This window comes from Rana temporaria, chromosome 8 (genome assembly GCF_905171775.1).
Source record: "Rana temporaria chromosome 8, aRanTem1.1, whole genome shotgun sequence".
Lineage (NCBI taxonomy): Eukaryota > Metazoa > Chordata > Amphibia > Anura > Ranidae > Rana > Rana temporaria.
Genome location: NC_053496.1, coordinates 168843743 through 168870909, shown reverse-complemented (window position 1 = coordinate 168870909; position 27167 = coordinate 168843743). Strand labels below are relative to the sequence as shown.

General features: G+C 48.0%; 2 protein-coding genes across 8 annotated transcripts in view; both read left to right on the top strand.

Moving 5' to 3' along the window:
* LOC120909855 (zinc finger protein 436-like) overlaps positions 1-27167 on the top strand; it is an 865309-nt gene that overhangs the window by 47332 nt on the left and 790810 nt on the right. The gene's annotated exons all lie outside the window — the stretch shown is intronic.
* Positions 55-26026, top strand: LOC120909879 (gastrula zinc finger protein XlCGF26.1-like). Of its 3 annotated transcripts, none has more exons than XM_040321655.1 (7): positions 55-200; positions 3304-3384; positions 4944-5099; positions 13707-13811; positions 16750-16847; positions 18987-19080; positions 24746-26026. In XM_040321655.1, exons 2-7 carry the CDS (start codon positions 3354-3356, stop codon positions 25930-25932), a joined length of 1671 nt encoding a protein of 556 aa, XP_040177589.1. In that variant the 5' UTR covers positions 55-200; positions 3304-3353; the 3' UTR covers positions 25933-26026. The 3 variants fall into 3 exon arrangements, with proteins under 3 accessions (XP_040177589.1, XP_040177590.1, XP_040177588.1); XM_040321656.1 differs by having other exon boundaries at positions 56-200; positions 13716-13811; positions 24743-26026; XM_040321654.1 differs by having other exon boundaries at positions 56-200; positions 24743-26026.

The window sequence follows — 27167 nt, the reverse complement described above, 5'->3', positions numbered from 1 at the left end:
CACTTCCGTTACAAATTCCGACGGGTCGCCATATCTGACGAAACACCGTTTGAGGGAGGAAGCGTCCTCCGTGCATGAGGGCCGGCGGCCATTTTGTTGGAGACCAGAGGAGGAGAAAGCAGGGGAGATCAGCTTTAAAACAAAACAAAACTTCCAGTAGCGATGTGAGGTTGGAGAAACGTGTCCCCAACGAGAAGGAGGTATTAATGTTAATATATCTTTTTTTTTTAGGAGAGAAGGGGGTCCCAGCACTCTGTGGATTGGAGGGAACATGTCACCTCACAAATCAGCTTCTTGCAAGTCCTCTGAGGCTGCATCCACGCCTTTGCGACAATGTGCTTTTTTAATCGCATTTGTCATGCAACCGCATGAATTAGACTGCCCTTTATGCGACAAACGCACCAAATAGCTTATGTACCTTATTTTTGACCCCGAGGCAGGCGTGTTTTTACGTTGCGTGTTTTGCCGTCGCAGCAAAATGTAGGGCTGATACCCGCGATGCATGCTATGCCACATTTTTCATCTGTTTTTAGATATGGGGGCAGAAACATGGATTTCTGCCCTTGTTACTGAAACGCTTAGGCGGTCTGATGTGTTGGAACGTTAGTGAACTCTTCTGCGGCTGGGAAAGATGGTGCTGGGCGCGTATTCTCCCTGGAAAGCCGCAACCCGCGTGTTATAGAAAGGCACTAGTGGAGGAGGAATAAAATACACTATATTGTCAAAAGTATTGGGACACCTGCTTTTACACACACATGAAGCTTAAAGCGGAGTTCCACCCAAAAGTGGAACTTCCGCTCATTGTACTCCTCCCCCCTCCGGTGCCACATTTGGCACCTTTCGGGGGGGGGGACAGGATACCTGTCTTTCAGAAGTATGCTTTTCCCACTTCTGGGAGCCTCAGCGACGGGTATTGACGTCACGCTGGGGCTCCGTCCTCCTGCTGCTGTGCCAGTAGGAGAGAGGATTGGAGACTCGCGCATGCACAGTAGGGTTCCTGGCGTTCCCTTACCCGCAATGGCGGCGGCGGCAGCACCCGAGAGGTGATGGGGGGGGGGGGGGGACATCAACCGCAGCCACTGTACCCATAAATCGCCAGCACTGTGCCATTAAACATAGCGACTGTGCCCACCAATTGCTGCCTATCAATTGCAGCTACTGTTCCCATCAAATGCTGCCACTGTGCATCGCCCGGCACTTGTCTCGGTGGGGCAGTGGGTCACGGCGATGTCCTCCACGCTCCTCAATGACTTCTCCCATCCTCTGCTATGATTGGACGCCTGATAGGCGGCGTCCAGCCACAGCGCCCGGCGTTTCAGCCAAACAGGTGACAGGTAACAGACCCGAGCACCTGATTGGCTGAGAGGCGGGTCAGTGTTAGGAAAGCAAATATTCATTTGCTTTCCTAACACAACGCATGGCGCCCGCTCTTCACCTTTTTGGATGCCTATTAGAGCCTACAGCTCTAATCGGGTGCTTCCAAAAAATACCCCGTAATTCCGGCACCCGAAAAAGGTCGGGCACATAAATAGGGGGTGGCAGCGGCGACCATCGATAGATTCGTGCAATGCTTGAATCCATCTATGGTGAGTGAGAGGTGGCAGGAGAGAGGGGGCGGCGCCCGTGTGCCCTTTATGGACGCACCGCCACTGGGTAAGCCTATAATAAGGCTTACTTGTAGGTAAATTGAATATCTCCTAAACCTGTACGGTTTAGGAGATATTCACCTTGCATGCAGCCGCTGACGTCAGCGGCGCCTGCGCTCTGAAGGTCCGGCGGTAAAATCAGAGCTCCTTGCTGGAAAGAGTGACGTCCCAATGGCTCCGGCAACTCGCAGAACATGTCAGCTCCCTCAGCGGTGACTGGGAGGTGATGCCGATGTTCTGCCGATGAGTGTCCCCCCGGCGGATTATGCCCCCCCCCCCCTGTACTGCGCAGACGTACGAACCTGAACTGAGCCTCCGAAAATAGCCGAACGTGAGTCAGCTCTAGACTCGCTTCGCTCAGACGGCTCGCCACTGGGATGGTAAGAAATGAGCCTGGATGTCAGAAGTGTAGCACAATTTGGTGTGCGCAGGCGCCGTCTAGATCTGACGCTCAGCTCTACATGTTCGGCTATTTTCGGAAAACAAAGCGCCGCGGCTGCGCAGTACAGGGGGGACCTTTTCCGCCGGGGGACCTTTTTCGGCAAGACACCGGAGCTCCGTTCTGAAGTAAGTATTTAATAATGAGTTAGTATGCGGTACATACTAGCTTATTATGCCTTGCATGTTATTTTTATGTTTTTTTTGCGGGCATACAACCGCTTTAATGCAGAAAAGGCACCAATTGAGTTTAATTACCACCTTAATCAGCTACAGAACCTGTGTAATTAGTATGTGTTCGGTTTTAAAGGGATGAGGTGGCAACCCTAGTTGGACGAGAAGGCCTGGCTCGCAGTCTCCGCTCTAATTGACTGGCATCTGGCCATTGTCATGCCTGCTTAGTGCAACATCAATGGGGCCATCTCCCCATACAGGAGCCGTCCCAAAGAGGTCCTTAGTAGTGTTGCTCACGAATATTCGCATTTCGAATATTCGTTACGAATATGGCATATTCGAATATTCGCGAATAACTCGAATTTCGCAGCCAAAATTCGCTATTCCGAATATTCGTATTTTTTCAAATTTATTTTTAAAACGGATCACATCCTATCGACGTCTAAAAGCATTGCTGGTATGATTTCCGAATATTCGCGAATACTTTCTCCGCCTTCTTTTGCATCAGAGCCAATCAGAGTTCTCCTACCACAGTTGTCAAAATCTCGCCATCAATTTCGCATTCGCATTAGCGAAATTTCGATAAAATATCACGAATATTCGATTTCCGAATATTCGCAAATACTTTCTCCGCCCTTCTTTTGCATCAGAGCCAATCAGAGTTGTCAAAATCTCGCAATCAATTTCGCATTCGCGAAATTGATAAAATATCACCAATATTCGATTTCCGAATATTCGCGAATACTTTCTCCGCCCTTCTTTTGCATCAGAGCCAATCAGAGTTCTCCTACCACAGTTGTCAAAATTTCGCAATCAATTTCGCATTAGCGAAATTTCGCAATTTTTTTTTTTTAAATATCACGAATATTCGATTTTAGCGCATATTTCACGAATATTCATCTATATATTCGTGATTTATAGCGCAAAATTGAATATGGCGTATTCCGCTCAACACTAGTCCTTAGAGGGGGAGGGGGGGTTTTGGTGAGATGATGTCCAATTGATTACAGTGATACATCATAAACCAGCTTTATTCCAAATACAGATATACAGAGGAGTGGGAGTATTCAGAAGAACACAAGGATCTGTTAGAGGATGGAGAAGCGGCCGCCCCTCACATCACCGGGTAAGAGGAGACTTTCATTTCTTGTAAAGGAGAGAAGAGTATTGAGGATCCACCTAGACACACATCCTCTGATATAAAGACATAGAAACAATGAGGTAGATTCAGGTACAGCGGCGTACCTTTTGGCCGGCGTAGCACATCTCATATGCACTACGCCGGCGTAAATCAGGGAGCCTAGAACGGTATTCTGCAAGATCTGGCACCGTACGTTGCGCCGGCGTAGTGTAAATAGGCAGGCGGAAGCCCGCCTAATTTAAATGTGGATGGTAGTGGGCGTGTTGTATACAAATTAGCCGTGACCCCATGTAAATGTTTTCACGAACGACGCATGCGCGCGCATGCTCAGAGTCACGTCGCATATACTCCCTAAGATACGTCGGCTCAATGCTTTCGACGTGAACGTAACCTACGCACAGCCCCATTCACATACCACTTACGTAAACGTCGTAAAATTTGACGGCTGTTCCGACGTCCATACCTTAACATTGGCTGCGCCTCATATAGCAGGGGTAACGTTACACCGGACGTAAGCCTTACGTAAACAGCGTAGTGGGCGCAAGTACGTTCGTGAATCTGCGTATCTAGGTGATTTACATATTCTGGGCCAGATTCACGTATTTCTGCGTAACTTAGCCGTGGCGTAACGTATCCCATTTACGTTACACCGCCGCAAGTTTACAGCATAAGTGCCTGATTCACAAAGCACTTACCTGTAAACTTGCAGCGGCGTAGCGTAAATCCGCTTGGCGCAAGCCCGCCTAATTCAAATGGGGCGGGCACCATTTAAATTAGGCGCGTTCCCGTGACGAACGTCCTGCGCATGCTCCGTCTGTAAAATTACCCGACGTGCATTGCGCTAAATGACGTCGCAAGGACGTCATTGGTTTCGACGTTAACGTAAATGGCGTCCAGCGCCATTCACGGACGACTTACGCAAATGACGTGAAATTTTAAATTTCGACGCGGGAACGACGCCCATACTTAACATGGGTTACACCACCTAGAGGGCATGCTTAGTTTTACGCGACGCATCTCTACGGAAACTATGTAAATTTAGATCGACGGGCAAAGCGGACGTTCGTGAATCGGCCTAACTAGTCATTTGCATATTCTACACCGACCGCAATGGAATCGCCACCTAGCGGCCGGCCTAGAATTGCAGCCTAAGATCCGACGGTGTAACACCTGTCGGATCTCAGGGCTATCTATGCGTAACTGATTCTATGAATCAGGCGCATGGGTACGACAATCGTACCTCAGAGATACGACGGCGTATAAGGAGATACGCCGTCGTATCTCTTTTGTGAATCTGGCCCTCTATGTGTAAATCTACGGAAGCGCCCCTAACCGCCAGCGTAAATATGCACCCTAGATATGACGGCGTACTAACACTTACGTCGGTCAGAGGAAGCTGTAATTCAGGCGTATCTAGCTCCCAGAATGGCACGCATAGATACAACGGCGCATCTTTCTACTTACGCAGCGTATCTATAGATACGCCAACGTAAAGCAATGCTGAATCTAGCTCAATGTATTCAGTCAGTGTGCGTTTCCTACAGATGGATCCAGTAATGGGAGCCCACCAGAGAGATGTCCCCGTCCTACGTATTCCATTGATGGACTGTTTGTTGTCAAAGTGGAAGCTGAAGAAGATCTGGATGAAGGAGGTGATGAACCGTGCGAGGAGGATGAAATCCCACCAGAGATCGGCACAAGTGAGTAATAAACATTAATGCCCCGAACACACGATCGGAAATTCCGACAAGAAAAGCCTATTGAACTTCATTCGTCGGCTCGTCGTGTGTCTTGTACGTCACCGCGTTCTTGACAGTGAGAGTTTCCGACAAGATTTGTGTTACCGCGTAAATTTGAGCCAGCATCCCGTCGGAAAAAAAGAGATTTTTAATACAGCTTACCTGTAAAATCTTTTTCTTGGAGTACATCACGGGACACAGAGCAGCATATTCATTACTATATGGGTTATATGGAGTACCTTCAGGTGATGGACACTGGCAATCTCAAACAGGAAATGCCCCTCCCTATATAACCCCCTCCCATAGGAGGAGTACCTCAGTTTTGTAGCAAGCAGTATGCCTCCCAAAATGGTCCCCATAAGAGGGGTGGGAGCTCTGTGTCCCGTGATGTACTCCAAGAAAAAGATTTTACAGGTAAGCTGTATTAAAAATCTCTTTTTCTTTATCGTTACATCACGGGACACAGAGCGGCATTCATTACTATATGGGATGTCCCAAAGCAATGCTTACAATGAGGGGAGGGAGAACATCTCCAAGACAAAAGGATTTAATTTAGAGGTATACTCAAATCATAATAAATCCAACTTAGTTGAGAAAAATAATCTTAAATTTTAAATTTAACTCAAAAGGGAGCCCCCGGGAACCCGAGGGTCTCAAACTGCAGCCTGCAGCACTGCCTGCCCAAAGGCAGTATCAGTATTCCTTCTTACGTCCAACTGGTAGAATTTTGTAAACGTGTGGACCGAAGACCAGGTTGCCGCCTTGCAAACTTGAGCCATAGAGATCTGGTGGTGTGCTGCCCAGGAGGCGCCCATGGCCCTAGTAGAATGAGCCTTTAATGATACTGGAGGAGGCAACCCTTTCAAGCCGTAGGCCTGAGTGATTAATTGCTTAATCCACCTAGAAATGGTGGATTTTGCAGCTGCCTGCCCCTTCTTGGGCCCATCCGGTAATATGAACAGCACATCTGTTTTCCGGATCTTCTTTGTAGCTTTAAGATAGGCCTTCATGGCCCTGACAATATCCAAGGTATGCAGCAACCCTTCCTTTCTGGAAGTAGGTTTAGGAAAGAAGGATGGTAATACCAAATCCTGGTTCAAATGAAAACTGGATATAACCTTCGGTAGGAAGGAAGGATGAGGGCGGAGAACGACCCTGTCCTTATGAAAAATAAGATATGGTTCCTTACAGGATAAGGCCGCCAGTTCCGAAACTCTTCTTGCGGAAACTATGGCGACCAAAAATACTAACTTCCTTGTCAGTAAAACCAAAGGAATTTCAGCCAACGGCTCAAACGGTTGTTTCTGTAAACTTGACAGAACAAGATTTAAATCCCACAGACAAAGCGGGGATTTAACTGGAGGTTTAATACGTAAGACCCCTTGAAGGAAGGTCTTAACCAGCGAGTGGGTGGCCAGCGGCCGCTGAAACCACACTGACAGAGCAGAAATCTGTCCTTTGATTGTGCTTAATGCCAATCCTTTATCCACTCCTAGCTGGAGAAAACTTAAAACTCTATCAATGGTGAACTTGCGAGGAAGCCACAGCTTGGACTCACACCAGCCTACATAGGCCTTCCAGACCCTGTGATAAATCACCCTAGAGACCGGTTTCCTGGCTCTGATTAGGGTAGAGATTACTTTCTGAGACAGACCTCTACCCCTGAGAATCAGGGATTCAGCTTCCAGGCCGTCAATTTTAGATGCCGTAAGGCAGGGTGGAGGATCGGACCTTGCGATAGCAGGTCTGGCCTTAGAGGCAGAGTCCAAGGGTCTCCCACTACCATCCTTAGGATTAGTGAGTACCATGCCCTTCTGGGCCATGCTGGAGCTACCAGGATAACTGGTATGTGCTCCACCCGGATCCTGCGTAGCAGGCGGGGTAGTAACTGGAGCGGGGGAAACGCATAAAGAAGTTTGAACTGATGCCAAGGGCAAACCAGCGCATCGGTTCCGCAGGCCATCGGATCCCTTGAGCGGGACATGAACCTGTCTAGCTTCTTGTTGAGTCTCGATGCCATGATATCCACGTCCGGCACTCCCCATCTTTGGCAGAGTGCTTGAAAGACTTGTGGATGCAGAGACCATTCCCCCGGCCATAGAGTCTGGCGGCTTAAGAAGTCCGCCTGAAAATTGTCCACTCCTGGAATGAATATTGCCGATATGCAGGGCACATGAGCCTCTGCCCATAGGAGAATCAAGCTCACCTCTCTCTGAGCGGCTTGACTCCTGGTTCCCCCTTGGTGATTTATGTATGCCACGGCGTGGCATTGTCTGATTGAATTTTCACCGGGAACCCCTGCAATTTTGACGTCCAAGCCCTGAGGGCTAGTCGAGCAGCTCTGAGCTCCAAGATGTTGATGGGCAACTGCTTCTCTGGCTTTGCCCAAGTACCTTGGCGAGTGCAACCATCCAAAATTGCTCCCCAGCCCGTCAGGCTGGCGTCTGTGGTCACTATCTTCCAAGCCACTGGGCTGAAAGACTTCCCCTTCAGTAGATTCTGAGGGTCTAACCACCAACACAGACTTTGTCGGACTCTTGATGAGAGCAGCAACGGGATATCCAAGGCCTGTGGCCTTCTGCTCCATGCTGACAGGATGGCTGCCTGTAGGATGCGAGTGTGGCTCTGGGCGTATGGTACCGCCTCGAATGTGGCCACCATCTTGCCTAGTAACCTCATACTTAGGCGAATAGTCGGTTCTTTCTTGCTTAGAACCAGTAGGATTAATTCCTTGATGGCTTTGACCTTCCTCAGAGGTAGGAACACTCTTTGTTGTTCTGTGTCTAATCTCATGCCGAGATATTCCAACTGCCTTGTGGGCTGGAATGCTGACTTTTCTCGATTTAGGACCCAGCCGAACCTCTCGAGGTATTGGACCGCGAGGGCCACTGCTCGCTCCAAGCCGGGAGACGAGTGGTCTATGACTAGGAGGTCGTCCAGGTATGCTAGGATCGTGACCCCTTGGATCCTTAGCTTGGCTAGGATTGGAGCTAGGACCTTCGTGAACACCCGGGGGGCCGTAGCCAACCCGAAGGGAAGCGCCACGAATTGGAAATGACGCGAAGCCACCATGAAGCGTAGATATCTTTGATGTGGCTGATAAATTGGAACATGAAGGTAGGCATCCTTTATGTCTATGGACGCCATGAAGTCGTCCTTTTGGAGTGTGGCAGCTGCTGACCGCACGGATTCCATCCGAAATGAGCGGACCTTTAAGTATGCATTTACCATCTTTAGGTCCAAAATTGGCCTGACATCTCCATTGGACTTTGGGATGATGAATAGGTTGGAGTAGAAACCCAGCCCCTGTTCCAGGACTGGTACCTCTACTATTACTTCCTGGGAGAGTAGATGATCTAATGCCGATCTTAATGCGGCTCCCTTCTCCGGATCGTTTGGAATCCTCGACTCCTGGAAATGAGGAGGAGGAAACTTTAGGAAATCTAATTTGTAGCCCGTGGCCACGGAAGACCGTACCCACTCGTCGGGAATGCTGGCTTCCCAAATCTCTGAAAAGAGTCGCAGCCTTCCCCCCACCTTCGTGGGTGGGGGCGCCCCTTCATAAGGTCGACTTGGGGGCTGGTTTTGCTGGTTTGCGAAACCACTGCCTTCTGCCTCTAGCAGCCTGTCCTTGTGACTTGCTGTTGAAGCCGAAGTTTGCTTTCGCAGGAGGCCGTCGATACTGTTTGGCATTAGAGGGCCCCTGCCCAGGGGAATACTGTCGTTTAAACGCAGGCCCCTGCAACCTCTTCTTAGTTGGCAAGAGAGTACTCTTGCCGTTTGAAATGGTCTGAATGTATTTATCTAGGTCTTCTCCGAAGAGTCGTCCTCCATGGAAGGGGAACCCTACCAGGAGCTTCTTGCATGGGGGCTCAGCCTCCCAGCTCTTTAACCATAAGAGTCTTCTCATATGGACAAGGAATAACGATAAACGTGACGCTTGCTGGATAGAATCCTTAATTACGTCTACCGTAAAACATATGGCCTTAGGGACGTCCGAAAATTCTTCTGCCTGCTGGGCAGGAATAAGTTTAAGCATCTGCTTAAATTGATCCGATAATGCTTGAGCGACCCCAATCGCAGCCACAGCTGGCTGTACTACTGCCCCTGCAGTAGTGAAGGAGTTCTTAAGTAGTGCTTCCAAGCGTTTATCAACTGGATCCTTGAACACCTGTATGTTTTCTACAGGGCATGTTAACGATTTGTTAACACATGAGATGGCTGCGTCCACTGCAGGAGTAGCCCATCTTTTGGAAAATTTATCTTCCATAGGATATAGGACAGAAAATCTTTTAGGTGGTAAGAAGATTTTATCTGGCTTGTTCCAATCTTGGAACAAAACTCCCTCTAATAGAGGATGGATCGGAAACACAGCCTTGCTTTGAGGCGCCCTCAGTGAGCCCAAAGCTGAAACCGTCGATACCTGGAGATCTGGTACTGGCAAGTTGAATGCCTTATGGACCAAGTCCGTTAATCCTTGAATCCACCAGCTCTCCCTCAGGGAGACTGCCCCAGACTCCTCTGTATCCGGATCTTCGATCCCTGAACCTACTTGGTCCTTGTCCAAGAGGTCGTCCAATTCCCCTGAGGAAATGACCTCCTCTTCTGAGGGTCCGCGCTCGGGCGACGGAGATCTACTCCGTTTACTGCCCCGCATAGCTGCGGCTATCATTTTTCCCATTCTTATCTCCATCTCTTTTAAAGAGGTGAGTAATACCTCGTCAGTGACCGTCTTAGGGTTGGACTGACCCGCGTCAGCTCCAGCCCCAGATCCCGATGGCCCCAAGGCTCCCTGTGGGGAAAGCAGCGGCATAGCATTGTCCGAGACCTCAGACTCTCTGGGGGAATCCCCACCTCTTGTACCCTCTGACCCGGAAGCCATGGTACAATACCGAGGTACACCTGCTAGCTTATTGGTACTTGGGACTATAAATAGTTAATTGCCCAAACACCTGTTTGGGGGATAAAAAATGCTTCCTCTCCCCTAGATGACTTTTTTTTTTTTTTTTTTTTTTCAAAATCTTTTTCAGGAAAGAAAAAAACATTCTGTCCCCCTGAGTAGTATTGCAAGAAAAAACTATGAGATGGAAAAGAAACAGCCTATTCCTAGGCTTGAAAACAGTCTTCTGAAGACTGCAATATTCTTTCTGGCCACTGTGTGTCCTCGGCGCCCCGTGCTCTTTCCTCCCCAGTTCCAAAGTATTGAATGAGCTGTATGGAACAAACAAGGAAAGGCCGCCCCTTCCTTAAGCTACTGACCCGCCCTTCCCCCCCAGCTAAACGGCGCCAATTGCGCCTATAATACGTGAACGCGCGCCGCGCGCGCGCCCGCCGACAGGGGGGGGGTTGGGGGGAAGGGACCTCTCAGCTCCAGCAAACTGCAGCCTGCAGCCTGGAACCACGAGGAGGTCAGCGTTTTGCCTGCAGGCTCTGAGGAGGAAGACTGAATGGAGCATCGCCTGGAGGCTTGCAGGTAAGCACAGCTCTCTGACACACACATATAGTTTTATATCACACAGGCCCCACTCAATGCTTTTCCAACACTACAAGGGAGGTCACATATTATGGGGAATAATACATATAGAGCCATCCTATCTTTATGATATGTGACTAGTTTGCCAGATGCAGCGCATAACTTTAGGCATGTCCCCTGTGACCCCCCAGAAAAAACCTGCTAAGAACCAAGTTCCGCAAGTTTCCCCTCACTTACCTGCTCCATGCCGCAGGACTTTGCCAAGCAAGAGGCCCAATCTTCCCCCATCTCGGTGGGGATGTCTAGACCTTCAGGCCCTGGGTTCCTATGAAGGATCCACTGTCCTGGGCCCATATAGCACTCTGGCAACAGAAAAACATTAGGCACCCAAAGGTTTCTAAGTTCTGGGCCCAGGGTCCAGCTCTCTAAAAAGAAAAGCATTATGGGCTATACCCCAAGGGTTTGGGGCCCGGTTACTGACCACTTTAGCACTGAGGCCTTTGGACAGAACCGGTTAGCTCACCTAATCCCAAGGATGCGAAGGCAAGCTAAACCATGACTAACACCTAAGACACTGGCGTAAAAACTGAGGTACTCCTCCTATGGGAGGGGGTTATATAGGGAGGGGCATTTCCTGTTTGAGATTGCCAGTGTCCATCACCTGAAGGTACTCCATATAACCCATATAGTAATGAATGCCGCTCTGTGTCCCGTGATGTAACGATAAAGAAACACTACGGTTTTCTGGTGGGAATTTCCGATCGTGTGTACGCGGCATCAGGCTGAAGTCACACTGACTTGCAGTAAAATGCAGGGAAAATGGATGTAAGTTTCAATCAATTTTACGTGCGTTTTAAGGGCCCATTCACATTGTCTGCGGTTACAAACGTTTTTACCACATGGTAAAACGTCTGTTACCTGCAGGGACACACAGGAAACAATTGCGTCCCATTCACACTGAAATGCAGCCTAGCGCTGCACTAAAATGTAGATATGCTGTATTTTATCGTGGTGCAGCGGCCCCGAATCGCAGTGCAACGCATCGCACCACCCGCCATTGCAGTGACTGAATTGGACGTTTTGTACACTGAAAAATAAAGCTAGTACAAACCAAAACAAAAAAAAAGGACGTGCAGTGCGCTAAATTGCACATTGTGTAAACACAGCTTCCCCGTTCTTCACTGTGGTGGCGTCATCGATCGTGTGATCCCTTTTATAGGGATACACAATCGATGATGTCACACCTACAGCCACACCCCCCTACAGTTAGAAACACATATTGGGTCATACATAACCCCTTCAGCGCCCCTTGTGGTTAACTCCCAAACTGCAACTGTCATTTTCACAATAAACAATGCATTTTAAATGCATTTTTTGCTGTGAAAATGACAATGGTCCCAAAAATGTGTCAAAATTGTCCGAAGTGTCCGCCATAATGTCGCAGTCACGAAAAAAATCGCTGATTGCCGCCATTAGTAGTAAAAAAAAAAAAAAGAATTAATAAAAATGAAATAAAACTATCCCCTTTTTTGTAAATGCTATAAATTTTGCGCAAACCAATGGATAAACGCTTATTGCGATTTTTTTTTTTTTTATTTTTTTTTTTACCAAAAATAGGTAGAAGAATACGTATCGGCCTAAACTGAGGAAAAAAATAATGTTTTATATATTTTTTGGGGGATATTTATTATAGAAAATGTAAAAAATATTGCATTTTTTTTCAAAACTGTCGCTCTATTTTTGTTTATAGCGCAAAAAAATAAAAACCGCAGGGGTGATCAAATACCACCAAAAGAAAGCTCTATTTGTGGGGAAAAAAGGACGCCAATTTTGTTTGGGAGCTACGTCACACGACCGCGCAATTGTCAGTTAAAGCGACGCAGTGCCGAATCGCAAAACCTGGCTGGGTCCTTTAGCTGCCTAAAGGTTCCGGGTCTTAAGTGGTTAAGAGGTGCCCATGCCCTGCCAGCCCACTTGCTGGGGAATGGTTTGGGCGCTTTTCAATACCCCAAGCCTCCTAGACGCCACCCTTTACTTCTGGAAGCTTCTCCAAGGTTCCAGAGAGCAGGGGGAGTTACCAGAGAAGCTGCTTGATGAGTCATCCAGCCACGCTAAGTCACTCAACTCTCACCCACCTTCAACTCAGGCCTGGCTCTCAGCCAAGCCAAATGTTTCTACTTTACAGCTAAACTATTCCAGCACACTAGAGGGTGCTGCGCTTGGTAAACAGGGTGTCCAGCACAACAGCCCTAATCATTGTGATTGTGCTAGCCACAGGCCACTTTACTATTCTCCTTGTAATCTTTTTGCTGGGGGTTGAAGAGGATTTTGCTTGCCTAAACATGGGTAACAAACTCATCGACCTCAATAATGCTGGCTAGAAAGCACCTGCTCTGCACAGAATCCTCTCTTCCTCACTCTCCAATCTCTCAAAGATGGCCGCTGGTATGGGTGCTTGGGACAAAATAAATCGCAAAGCAAACTTCTTTACTTGCGTTGAACTGTGTTTTACACTCATTGACCTGCGTTGTGTTGTGTTAACCACTTAAGGACCCATTCACGCCGATATACATCGGCAGAATGGCATGGCTGGGCACATCCATGTACATGGCTTCTTTAAGCCCAGCCGTGGGGTCGCGCGTGCATGCGACCCGGTCCGAAGCTCTGTGGCCGCGGGACTCGCGGACCCGACCGCTGCTGGAGTCCCGCGATCGGTCCCCGCAGCTGAGGAACCGGGAGAGCTCGATGTACGAGAATCTGGCCCCGTATGTGCCCAGTGGGGGAGTCAGGAGCCATCAGCCTCTATTAGACTCCGGCTCTCCTCCTCACAGAATATCATTGTGTGTTACCAGCCAAGAGACGTGACTAGGAGGATCTGAAAACCAAAGGATCAGCAGAGCTGGGGGTTACTACTGAATGGGGGATCAGCAGAGCTGGGGGTTTTATTTTGTTTGTTTATTTTTAATTTTTTTGTGGTTGGACTGGATGAACTTTTGTCTTTTTTTTCAACCTGACTAACTATGTAACTACACACACTCTCTGGGGTCTCTCATACATCTCAGTACAGGGGGCTTCACTCTCATCTTTATTCACAGACCCCGGAGACACCAGAGACCCTCAGACAGAGGCCAAAGCTGGGAAGGAGGAAGAAGGACGTGTGAGGATTAAAGAGGAGGAAGATCCTATAGAGATCAGCACAGGTGAGTAATTAACACTAAGCACAGGAGAGATACATAGATTATCCTTATACATTGTTTCTGTACAGTTCTCCTGCTTAAAGTGATTAAGCCTTGTGAAGTTGGTTTTGCACAGAACAGCCTGGATCCTCCTCTTCTTGGGTCCCTCTTTGCTGCTCCTGGCCCCTCACTCCTGTCGAGTGACCACACAGCAAGCAGCTTGCTATGGGGGTCACCTGAACCCAGCCATAGCTCCCTGAGTCCAAACCGACACGGAGCCCCGACCCCACCCCTCTCTCTTCTGATTGGCTAAGTGACTTTGATTGACAGACGTGGAAGCCAATGGCACCGCTGCTGTGTCTCAGCCAACTAGGAGGAGAGTCCCGAATGGCTAAGACACTCATGGACATCGCTGGAGAGAGATGGGGCTCAGGTAAGTATTAGGGGGCTGCTGCACACAGAAGGTTTTTTAAATTAGTGCATAGAATGCATTAACCACTTGCTTACTGGGCACATAAAGCCCCTTCGTTCCCAGACGAAATTTCAGCTTCCGGCACTGCGTCGCTTTAACTGACATTTGCGCGGTCGTGCGACGTGGCTCCGAAACAAAATTGGCGTCCTTTTTTCCCCCACAAATAGAGCTTTATTTTGGTGGTATTTGATCACCTCTGCGGTTTTTATTTTTTGCGCTATAAACAAAAAAAGAGCGACAATTTAAAAAAAATATATATATTTTTTACTTGTTGCTATAATAAATATCCCAATTTTTTTTTTTTTTAAAAAACTATTTTTTTTCCTCAGTTAAGGCCGATACGTATTTTTCGACGTATCTTTGTAAAAAAAAAAAAATCGCAATAAGCGACTGTTTTTTTTGCGCAAAAGTTATAGCGCCTACAAAATAGGGGACAGAATTATTATTATTTTTTATTATTTTTTTTTATACTAGTAATGGCGGCGATCTGCGATTTTTATTGGGACTGTGACATTATGGCGGACACATCGGACACTTTTGTCACAAATTTGGCGCCATTCACATTTATACAGCGATCAGTGCTATAAAAATGCACTAATTACTGTATAAATGTGACTGGCATGGGAGGGGTTAACACTAGGGGGTGAGGAAGGGGTTAAATGTGTATCCTAAGTGTGTTCTAACTGTGTGGGGGGAGGGGGGTGACTGGGGGAGGTGACCGATGCTGTGTCTCTATGTACAAGGGACACAGATCGGTCTCCTCTCTCCCTCACAGCACGTGGAGCTCTGTGTTTACACCTCATCATTACACACAGAGCTCCACGTCCCTGCTGTGTTACCGACGATCGCGTGTACCCGGCGGACATCGCGGCCGCCAGGCACACGCATCGGCTCTTCAGCGATGCGCCGGGCAGTGTTTACCCGCTGCGCGACACCCAGTGGCGCGCGCGGGTAATGCTTTTAAAAAGACGTCCAAAGACGTCCACTTGGCACTTAAGAGCCGCGCTGTTGACGTCTTTTGTCAATAGCGCGGGTCTCAAGTGGTTAAAGGGGTTCTAAAGGTTCGTTTTTTATTTTCTAAATAGGTTCCTTTAAGCCAGTGCATTGTTGGTTCACTTACCTTTCCTTCGATTTTCCCTTCTAAATGTTTTTTTTCTTTGTTTTCTTTGTCTGAATTTCTCACTTCCTGTTTCCTCCTCAGTAAGCTGTTCTAAATGACTTTCCACCGCTCGGATGATGGTGGAAAGCTTACTGAGGATTTAGAAGGGAAATAAAAGGAAAAGGTAAGTGAACCAACAATGCACGAGCTTAAAGGAACCTATATAGAAAATAAAAGACGAGCCTTTACAACCCCTTTAAGCTCGTGCATTGTTGGTTCACTTACCTTTTCCTTCGATTTCCCTTTTAAATGGGTTTTTTTTTCTTTGTCTGAATTCCTCACTTCCTGTTCCTCCTCCGTAAGCTTGCCCCCATCATCTGAGCCGTTCTGGCTGGGGGTTAGTCAGCTTCTCGCCCCCTCCCTTCAGACTACATCCCTGCGGGGAGACACTGGGGCAGATTCAGATAGATCAGCAGATCTTTAGATCCGCGTAATCTATCTTATTTACGATCCGCCAGCGCAGTTTTTTGAGGCAAGTGCTGTATTCAGAAAGCACTTACCTCAAAAGTTGCGCCGGCGGATCGTAAATCCCCCGGCGGAATTCAAATTCCAGGGCTAGGGGGAGTGTATTATTTAAATCAGGCGCGTCCCCGCGCCGATCGTACTGCGCATGCGCCGGCCGTGATTTTTCCCAGTGCGCATGCTCCAAATGACGTCGCTAGGACGTCATTGGTTTCGACTTTAACGTAAATTACGTCCGGCCGTATTCGCGAACGACTTACGCAATCGACGTAAAAATTTCAAAACTCGGCGCGGGAACGACGGCCATACTTAACATAGGATACCCCGCATATAGCAGGGGTAACTATCCGCCGGAAAAAGCCGAACGCAAAAAAAAAGTGACGGACGGGCGTTCGTTTCTGAATCGGCGGAAATCGGAATTTGCATATTCGTCGCGTAAAAAAACAAAGCGCCACCTAGCGGCCGGCGGGAGATTGCAGCCTAAGATCCGACTGGTGTAAGTCACTTACACCTGTCGGATCTAAGGGAGATCTATGCGGAACCTGATTCTATGAATCAGTCGCATAGATCCGACCGACGGAACTCAGAGATACGCCGGCGTATCTCTATCTGAATCTGCCCCACTGTGAACGTTCACTGCGTCACCCCGCAGGCATGTAGTCCCAAGGGAGGGGGCGAGCACGCTGACCAACCCCCAGCCAGAATGGCTCGGATGATGGGGGCAAGCTTACAGGAAGTGAGAAATTCGGACAAAGAAAAAAAAACGTTTAGAAGGGAAAACGAAGAAACAGGTAAGTGAACCAACAATGCACTAGCTTATTTTTTATGCATAGGGACAGAATCTTTAGCTCCGTGTATTTTTCTTACAGGGGCTCCAAGTCATGAACATTCAGTAGAGGGAAGTGTCAGTCCTTTATATTTCTCGGATTCTGAAGGCGAAGACTATAAAAGCTCACAAGATGACCAAGTAGGTGCTTCACCTGAATGTGAACTTACTGTACTTTGATAAAATAAGTACCCGTTTTAACCACTTAAGACCCGGACCTTTATGCAGGTAAAGGACCTGGCCAGTTTTTGCGATTCGGCACTGCGTAGTTTTAACTGACAATTGCGCGGTCGTGCGACGTGGCTCCCAAACAAAATTGGCGTCCTATTTTTCCCACAAATAGAGCTTTCTTTTGCCGGTATTTGATCACCTCTGCGGTTTTTAGTTTTTGCGCTATAAACAAAAATAGAGCGACAATTTTGAAAAAAATGCAATGTTTTTTACTTTTTGCTATAAAAAAATATCCGCCAAAAATATATAAAAAAAACGATTTTTTCCTCAGTTTAGGCCGATATGTATTCTTTTTGGTAAAAAAAAAATCACAATAAGCGTTTATCGATTTGGTTTATAGCGTTTACAAAATAGGAGGTAGTTTTATAAAAAAAAAATGTTTTACTACTAATGATCAGCGTTTTTTTTTTTTTTTTCGTGACTGCGACATTATGGCGGACACACCATTGTCATATTCACAGCAATAAATGCTATAAAAATGCATTGTTTACTGTGAAAATGACAATTGCAGTTTGGGAGTTAACCACTAAGGGGCGCTGTAGGGGTTATGTGTGACCTCATATGTGTTTCTAACTGTAGGGGGGGCGGGGCTGGACTTGTGACGTCATTGATTTTGCTTCCCTATATCAGGGAACACACAATCAATGAAGCTGCCACTGTGAAGAACGGGGAAGCCGTGTTTACACACAGATCTCTCCGTTCTTCAGCTCCGGGGACCGATCGCAGGACTCCGGCGGCGATCGCGGCCGCGGAGCTTCGGACCAGGGCACGGGGGCGCACCCGCGACCCACAGCTGGGCACTTAAAGAGGACGTACCTGTACGTGCTTGTGCCCTGTCGTGCCATTCTGCCGACATATATCTGCAGGAGGCGGTCCTTAAGTGGTTAAAGGGGTGGTTCCCCCTAAAACACATTGCTAACAATAGATTCGTAAGACCCGTTACACTGCGGGTAGGCTGGCTTTTTTTTTTTTTTAGTACATACCGATATCTCCCCGTCTCGTTCCTTGTCGGTGGGCGTTCCTAGTTGATTGACGTTCCTCGGAGGGGCGCGTACGTGACGTCACGACTTTCCGAAAGAAGCCGAACGTCGCTGCGCATGCGCCGTATAGAGCCGACTCTATATGGCGCATGCGCAGCGACGTTCGGCTTCTTTCGGAAAGTCGTGACGTCACGTACGCGCCCCTCCGAGGAACGTCAATCAACTAGTTCCGCCCACCGCCTAGGGACGAGACGGGGAGATCTCGGTATGTACGAAAAAAAAAAAAAAAAAGCCAGCCTACCCGCAGTGTAACGGGTCTTACAAATCTATTGTTAGAAATTAGTTTTAGGGGGAACCACCGCTTTAAGAATCGAACATATTTTTTTTTTTAACATAAAAAGGAACAACACACTTAATTTATTCAGATTTTTTTTTATTGTAATATTTGTATAGGTGCAAATCGGCTTAACCACTTGCCGACCAGCGGACCAGTTTCCGCGGACATGTTCGGTCGTGTGTACGTCCGACCGGACAGTTTTCCGGCGGATCGGACAGGTTTCCAGCGGACAAATGTTTCTTAGCATGCTAAGAAACATGTCCGCTGGAAGCCTGTCCGTCAGACATGTTCGGTCGTCTGTACAACTTACCGGACATGTCCGCTCGGCCGAAAGCCCTCGCATGCGTCAAAGTGATTAGACGCATGCGTGGAAGCATTGACCTTCCAGGGCCGCGCACGTCGCCGCGTCCTGTCCGCACGGATTTCGGTTTGATAGTGTGTACAACCATCAGACCGAAATCTCCGAGCGGACATGTCCCCTCGTGTGTACAAAGGCCTAAGAGGTTTTAGATGCCGGGAGGCAGGGTTTATGATCACGTGACCACTGTGGCTTCTTTCCCTGGCAGGGATCTATGGAGCTGCCCTTCCGTGTGCCAACACTAGAGCCTCAGCCTACATATAATATTATGTACTGTCACCACATCTGACAAGTATGTGGTTGTTGTGCTATCATTTTCTTTTTCTTCCCGCACAAACAAAACATTCACCTTTTTTAAACATTGTGCTATTCAGGATGACAATATTGTTAAAGTTGAAGTTAAAGAGGAAGCAGAAGAGTCGTATACGATGGGTGATGATGATGAAATCCGTCCAGGGATCAGCACAGGTGAGAAACACTAAGGGCCAGATTCTCCAATAATCTGCGGCGGCCTCGCGTAAGCTATTTACACTACGCCGCCGCAACTTAATGGAGCAAGTGCCAAGCACTTGCTCCGTAGTTTGCGGCGGCGTGGTGTAAATGGCCCGGCGTATCCCCGCGTATTTCAAAGGGGGCGGCTTATATTTAAATTAAGCGCGCCCCCGTTCCGATCGAACTGCGAAATGCGCCGGGCTAAAAATAGCCCAGTGCGCATGCTCCAGTTCTCGGCGGAAAACGTCAATGACGCTGACGTGTGCGTCATTGACGTAAAGTCGTATTCAAGAGCGACTTACGAAAACGACGTACCCGACGGGAAAAGACGACGCGGACCCGACGCCATACTTAACATGGCATAGGTGGGATTGGCGTAAGGTTACCCCATATATAGCAGGGGTAACCTTACGCAAACGACGTAAGCGATGGTGACGCGATTTCGTTGGGGAATCGGCGTATCAGGCTCATTTGCATAAACAAATGAGACCTGAACGTAAACGCCACCTAGCGGCTGGCGGCGAATTACATTTAAGATCCGACAGTCGGATCTTCAGCGTATCTATGCGAAAATGATTCTAGGAATCACTCGCATAGATACACGGGTCAAAAAAGAGAGATACGACGGAGTTTCATGAGATACTCCATTGTAACTCTTCTGAGAATATGGCCCTAAATACAGAGGAGAGTCCCAGATTCCCCTTTTTCATGCAAGGAATCTTCTTTTAAAAAAAAAAAAAAAAGAAAATGATTTCCATCTGTTATGCTCCGTACACACGATCAAATTCTGACAAGAAAAGTCCGATGTGAGCTTTTGTTCGGAAATTCCGAATTCCGTGTGTATGCTCCATCGGACTTTTGCTGTCGGAAATTCCCGTCCACAAAAGATTGAGAGCGGGTTCTCTATTTTTCCGACGGAAAAAGTTCCTATCGTAAATTCCGTTCGTCTGTATGCAATTCCGATGTGCAAAAAAAACACGCATGCTCAGAATCAAGCAGAAGAGACCAAACTGCCTATTGAACTTCTTCATTTTTCTCGGCTCGTCGTAGTGTTGTACGTCACCGCGTTCTTGACGGTCGGAATTTCCGACAAGATTTGTGTGACCGTGTGTATGCAACACAAGTTTGAGCCAGCATTCCGTCGGAATTTCCGATCGTGTGTATTAGAATTATGTGGCCATAACCAAGCAGATGTGAATCAGCTAAATAAGGTAAGTACCGTATTTTCCGGCGTATAAAAGACGACCCCCTAATTTTCCAGCTAAAATGTTGGTTTTGGGATATACTCACCGTATAAGACGACCCCCTTCCTACTAGTCATGCCTCGCCTCACTGTGCCACCATTACATTCCAGACTGTGCCACCATTACATGCCTCACTGTGCCACCATTACATGCCTCACTGTGCCACCATTACATGCCTCACTGTGCCACCATTACATGCCTCACTGTGCCACCATTACATGCCTCACTGTGCCACCATTACATGCCTCACTGTGCCACCATTACATGCCTCACTGTGCCCAATTACATGCCTCAGTGTGTCCCTGCTTACCTTATCTGTGACATGCAGACCGCGGCCGTCCATTTTTCAAAAGCCACACCTCCTCTTTCTGCTGTTCCGTGATAGGCGGAACACTCGGCTTCCCAGGAGACACTGTTCACCTCACTGTGCCACCATTACATGCCAGACTGTGCCACCACTACATGCCTCACTGTGCCCAATTACATGCCTCAGTGTGTCCCTGCTTACCTTATCTGTGACATGCAGACCGCGGCCGTCCATTTTTCAAAAGCCACACCTCCTCTTTCTGCTGTTCCGTGATAGGCGGAACACTCGGCTTCCCAGGAGACACTGTTCACCTCACTGTGCCCCCACTACATGCCTCACTGTGCCCCCACTACATGCCTCACTGTGCCCCCATTACATGCCTCACTGTGCCCCCATTACATGCCTCACTGTGCCCCCATTACATGCCTCACTGTGCCCCCATTACATGCCTCACTGTGCCCCCATTACATGCCTCACTGCGCCATCATTACATGCCTCGCTGTGCCCCCATTACATGCCTCACTGTGCGCCACTACATGCCTCACTGTGTGCCCAATTACATGCCTCAGTGTGTCCCTGCTTACCTTATCTGTGACATGCAGACCGCGGCCGTCCATTTTTCAAAACCTGCACCTCCTCTTTCTGCTGTTCCGTGATAGGCGGAACACTCAGCTTCCCAGGAGACACTGTTCAGTGTTCCGCCTATCACGGATGCCCTCTCGTCCTCGGTCTCGGTCCTGTTCCGCCTATCATGGAACAGCAGAAAGAGGAGGCGCGGCTTTTGAAAAATGGACGGCCGCGATCTGCATGTCACGAATAAGGTAAGCATATTAGGTTAGCGGCGTATAAGACGACCCCCGACTTTTAAGGTAAAAAAGTCGTCTTATACGCCGGAAAATACGGTATCTGTCCGTCCCTGGGCTGGCACCTGTATCCTTGGTCACCTTATTCCAAATCTGAGGAGTACAACTCCCTGGAGCAAGTTATTTGTAGTTGAGACGTGTGGAAGAATGAGGTCTTGGGGCCAGTTCACACCAGAATGCGGTGCGGGAAACCTGGATTCTGTGCGCGTTTTCCACCCTGCGTTCAAAACGCACTGCACTTGCGATCTGCAGCAGGTATCAGTGCAATGATAACACCCCAAACGCAGGTTGCAAACACACAGATCGCATGCTACAGAAGTTGTGTAAAGTAGTGCATCCTGCGATCTGGCGTGATTTAAAAGTGGTTGTAAAACCTTGTTTACAACATAATGTTACAGGTAAGCCTATATTAAGGCTTACCTGTAGCTAACAGGGATATCTCTTAAACCTGCACGGTTTAGGAGATATCCCTGTATTTGCATGTGCCAACATCATGCGGCACATGCGCACTTAGTGCAATGGCACTATGTGCTTCAGTTGTACTGTGCCGTTGCCGCACGGGAGCGACGTCATCGGGGCTCCGGCCAATCACAGGGCCGGAGCCGCAAGTCACTCCAGGACAACATGTCGGCAGCCGGAGGGGGAGACATGGACCACTGCGGGGGCTTCGATCGTAGGTAAGTAAAACATAATCAGCTAGTATGCATAGCATACTAGCTGATTATGCCTTTGTCTTGCAGGATTTTATTTTATTTTCGTTTTTGAACGGAGGGCTTACTTCCTCTTTAAGCCCATTCAAATGTATGGGCTGAAATTGCACAGCACCCGGATCGCATATGAATCAGACAGGAATGCGCAGCGCGTTCCTGTACGATTCATGGTGGGAACTGGCCCTGAGGCTGCCTCTGGAATCCGTGTTATTTTTACATTAAAGTAGCAAGTCATTCTTGATTGCAAACCGCAGTTTGTGTATGTGTATGTTACAAACTTGCTACATCACATTAAAGCGGAGTTCCCACTTAAATTTTTTTTTTTTTTTAAAGTCAGCAGTTACACATACTGCAGCTGCTGACTTTTAACAATCGGACACTTACCTGTTCCAGGGTCCAGCGATGCGGGGGCACGAAGCCCCACTCCTCTTCCCCTCCTCTCAGCGGCGCCGGCATCACTACTGTGGGCGCCCGGCTGTGGCTTCACGCACTGCGTCTGGCCAGGCAATCATCTGGGACCTGTGACGTGTCCCAGGTGATTTTAGAGAGGGAAGGGGGAGAGGTGAACTTCCTTCCGGCGCCACAGAGCCCCTTTTTAGACCCTCTTTAAAAAAAGGGTTTTCGCTCCCCCCCCCCTTCCCCCAAAAAATTACATGGCAAATGTGTCATGTCAGGGGGTCACCTTCCCTTAAAGCGGAAGTTCCATTTTTGGGTGGAACTCCACTTTTTAAGGACCGAAGAGGAGACCTCTAGTCTTACCACTGGTATTCTTATTGGGGGCACCTGTAACGTCTTGCATATTAAAGCGGAGCTCCACCCTAAAGTGGAACTCACGCTGATCGGAACCCTCTCCCCCCTCCGGTGTCACATTTGACACCTTTCAGGGGGGAGGGGGGTGCAGATACCTGTCTAAAGACAGGTATTTGCACCCACTTCCGGCCACACAGCTTCGGGTTTTCTCCGGGCATGACGTCACCTCCCGTTGTGCTCTGGGAACACTCGGCTCCCAGAGCACAGCGGGAGCCAATCAGCGGCGCAGTGCAACTCGCGCATGCGCCGTAGGGAACCGGGTAGTGAAGCTGGAGCGCTTCACTTCCTGGTTCCCTCACTGAGGATGGCGGGGGGAGCAGCAGAGAGACGAGCGATCGCTCGTCCTATGCTGCGGACGTCGCTGGACTCCAGGACAGGTAAGTGTCCTAATATTAAAAGTCAGCAGCTGCAGTATTTGTAGCTGCTGGCTTTTAATATTTTTTTTTAGTGGCACATCCGCTTTAATCTGGTACTGTAAAGACTTGCTCTATATTTATGCTTTTTGGAATGTACCTTTTATATAGATTACAGACCTCTTTGTTCCCCATAGGCTACATCTGTATTTCTCGGAGGTAGAGGTCACATATGTGAATTGTATGGAATATTTGCTTTGTTCACTGGCGCGCCGGGCAGTAGAGGGGACAGGAGCGGCTGGCTCAGGCTATCCCTGGCACACAGAGGCTGAGCCAGCTGCTGGTCAGACATCTGGGTGGAACCCAACATTATTGTCCGGACCCCTGTGGAGCCTGGACCGCTCTGTGACATCAGCTGATGGCAAGCTTTTAGCCCGCTGTTGGTCTGAAACTCAGAGTCAGAGTGCAGAACTAAGTGCACTCTTGTGACTTACAGGTCAGAATAAATCTCATAGCTAGATTCAGGTATGAGAGCCTAACGTTAGGCAGGCGTAGAGTATCGCATATACGCTACGCCGCCGTAAGTTAGAGAGGCAAGTGCTGTATTCACAAAGCACTTGCGTCCTAGGTTACGGCGGCGTAGCATAAATGTGCCGGCCTAAGCGCGCCTAATTCAAATTGTGAAGAGGTGGGCGTGTTTAATGCTAATGAATCGTGACCCGACATGATTGACGTTTTTTACGAACGGCGCATGCGCCGTCCGTGGAAATATCCCAGTGCGCATGCACCAAATTACGCCGCAAAGACTTATTGGTTTCGACGTGAACGTAAATGACGCCCAGCCCCATTCACGGACGACTTACGTAAACATTTCAAAGTTCGACGCAGGACCGACGTCCATACTTAACATTGGCTAGGCCAGCTTTTTGTTGGACTAACTTTACGCCTGAAAACGCCTTACATAAACGGCGTATCTTTACTGCGACGGGCAAGCGTACGTTCGTGAATAGATGTATCTCGCTGATTTACGCATTCTAGGAGTAAATCAGCATACACGCCCCTAGCGGCTGGCCTAAATAGACAGCTAAGATACGACGGCGCCCGCTGTCGTATCTCAACTAGATTTAAGTGCATCTCAATTTGAGAATACACTTAAATTTAGGACGGCGCAGATTCAGAGTTACGACGGCGTATCTACTGATACGCCGGCGTAAACCTCTCTGAATCTGGCCATCAGAATAAATGGTATGTATACAGAAAAACACATGAGGGGGGGGGGGAGTAAAAACAGGGAAGAGGGGGGTGCTCAACCTGGAATTGGGCTTAATATATTTTTATCTCTTTCATACAGCAGATCCTTTGGGTGGAGCATTTTCCTGTTCGGAGTGCGGAGAACGTTTTTTGCAGAGAGCTAAACTCATCACCCACCAGAGGACTCACGACAGCGAGAAGCCATATTCATGCTCTGAGTGCGGGAAACTGTTTTCTCTGAAACAGCAGCTGACGAGACACCAGAAAACTCACTTGAAAAAGCAGCCATTTGTATGCCAGGAATGTGGGAAATCTTTTACTGAAAAATGGATACTGACCCAACATCAGAGCATTCACACGGGGGAGAAGCCGTACTCGTGTACAGAGTGTGGAAAATGTTTCTCTTTTAGTTCATCTCTTATTAAGCACAAGAGAGTTCACACTGGGGAGAAGCCATTTTCGTGTCTAGAGTGCGGGAGAAGCTTTTCCCACAAGCAGCATCTTATTGGACATCAGATGACCCACACGGGAGAGAAGCCGTATTCATGTCCCGAGTGCGGGAAGTGTTTTTCCAATAGGCAAAACCTTTTGGGACATCAGATGACTCACACAGGGGAGAAGCCGTTCTCTTGTTCAGAGTGCGGGAAAAGTTTTTCCCATAAGTCGGCTCTCACCACTCACGAAAAAGTTCACACCGGGGCAAAGCCGTATTCCTGTTCTGAATGCGGCAAATGTTTTGCTTTTAATTCCTCTCTTTTTAAGCACAAGAAAATTCACACTGGGGAGAAGCCATTTTCCTGTTCCGATTGCGCCAGGCGGTTTTCTCACAGGCCAAACCTCATTGCGCATCAGATGATCCACGCGGCCGAAAAGCCATATTCCTGTTCGGAATGCGGGAAGCGTTTTTCCCATAAATCAACGCTAACCAGTCATGAAAATGTTCACAAGGGGGTCAAGCATTATTCGTGTTTAGAGTGTGGGAGGTGTTTTTCACACAAGTCATCCCTTGATGCGCACGAAAAGGTTCACTCAGGGGAGAAGCCGTATTCGTGCGCGGAATGCGGTAAAAGTTTTTCCCTTAAGTCAACCCTTTTGACACATAAGAAAGTTCACACGGGGGAGAAGCCGTATTCATGTGCGGAGTGCGGGAGATGTTTTTCCATTAAATCAAATCTTATCAGACACGAGAAAGTCCATACAGGAGATAAGACATATGTATGTTCGGAGTGTGGGAAAGGGTTCTCAAAAAAGTCCTCCTTTTACACCCATCTTGGGTCCCATAAGAAATAAGAGATTCCTGTACATAGAAAACAAAGGGCCAGATTCACAAATGAGATACGACGGCGTTTCTCCAGATACGCCGTCGTATCTCTGTTTCTATCAATGCGACTGATTCATAGAATCAGTTACGCATAGTTAGCCCTTAGATCCGACAGGTGTAATTGTTTTACACTGTCGGATCTTAGGATGCAGTACCGCGGCCGCCGATGGGTGGAGTTTGCGTCGTAAACCAGCGTCGGGTATGCAAATTAGGAGTTACGGCGGATCCACGACGGATTTTCGCGTTCGCTACGTCGCCGCTAATCTAGTTTCCCGTCGCAAAGTTTTTTTTTTGGTGCCCTAACTTTAGTCAGCAAGCGTATTGCTGTCTAAAGTATGGCCGTCGTTCCCGCGTCGAAATGAAAAATTTAACGTTGTTTGCGTAAGGGAATACGGAAGTACGCTACGCGCGTCGCAGTTCAAAAAAATGACGTCACGGCGGGTGTTAAGAAACGGAGCATGCGCAGTAGGTCCGGCGTGGGAGCACGCCTAATTTAAATGGCACACGCCCATTTAAATTGGCCCGCCTTGCGCCGGAGTAGTTTTCATCGCAAGTGCTTGGTGAATCAGGCACTTGCGATGAAAAATTGCGACGGTGTAACGTATCTAGGATACGTTACGCCGCCGCGATTCTACGTGAATCTGGCCCAAAGTTTGGAGCGGTGCACACGAGTGTCTTGTATTCAAAGTGGAAAAAAAAGTCCAGATGTTATTAAAAAAAAAAAAAATGAAATAAAACATTTTAGATTTTTTTTTTTTTTATTGGTTTTGAATGCCTTCTTTTAAATGAATCGTCAACTTTAACCACGTAAAGCGGAGTTCCACCCACAATTTCACTTTTTAAATATACATACTTCTGTAATACACAAGCTTAATGTATTCTAGTAAAGTTAGTCTGTAAACTGAGGTCCGTTTTGTTAGGTTGTTACAGCATTTAAATAGTTTATAATCTAGAAATAGGCCGTGGCCATCTTAAGTGTGGGCATCATGAAGCCAGACTGTATGACTTCCTGGATTTCAGCTTTGCATATCTCGCACATGCTCAGTGCACAAGCAATGTAATAGGTTTCAGTCAGGTTTGCAAGGACTACTGGGAAACATGATGCCTATCCCAGAAACCCTTGCAAATAGCCTAGGCAAATAAGGAGGAGGAAGTAATGAAGGACTACAAAATAAAGGTATTTACAAGCAACAAATTAAATAAA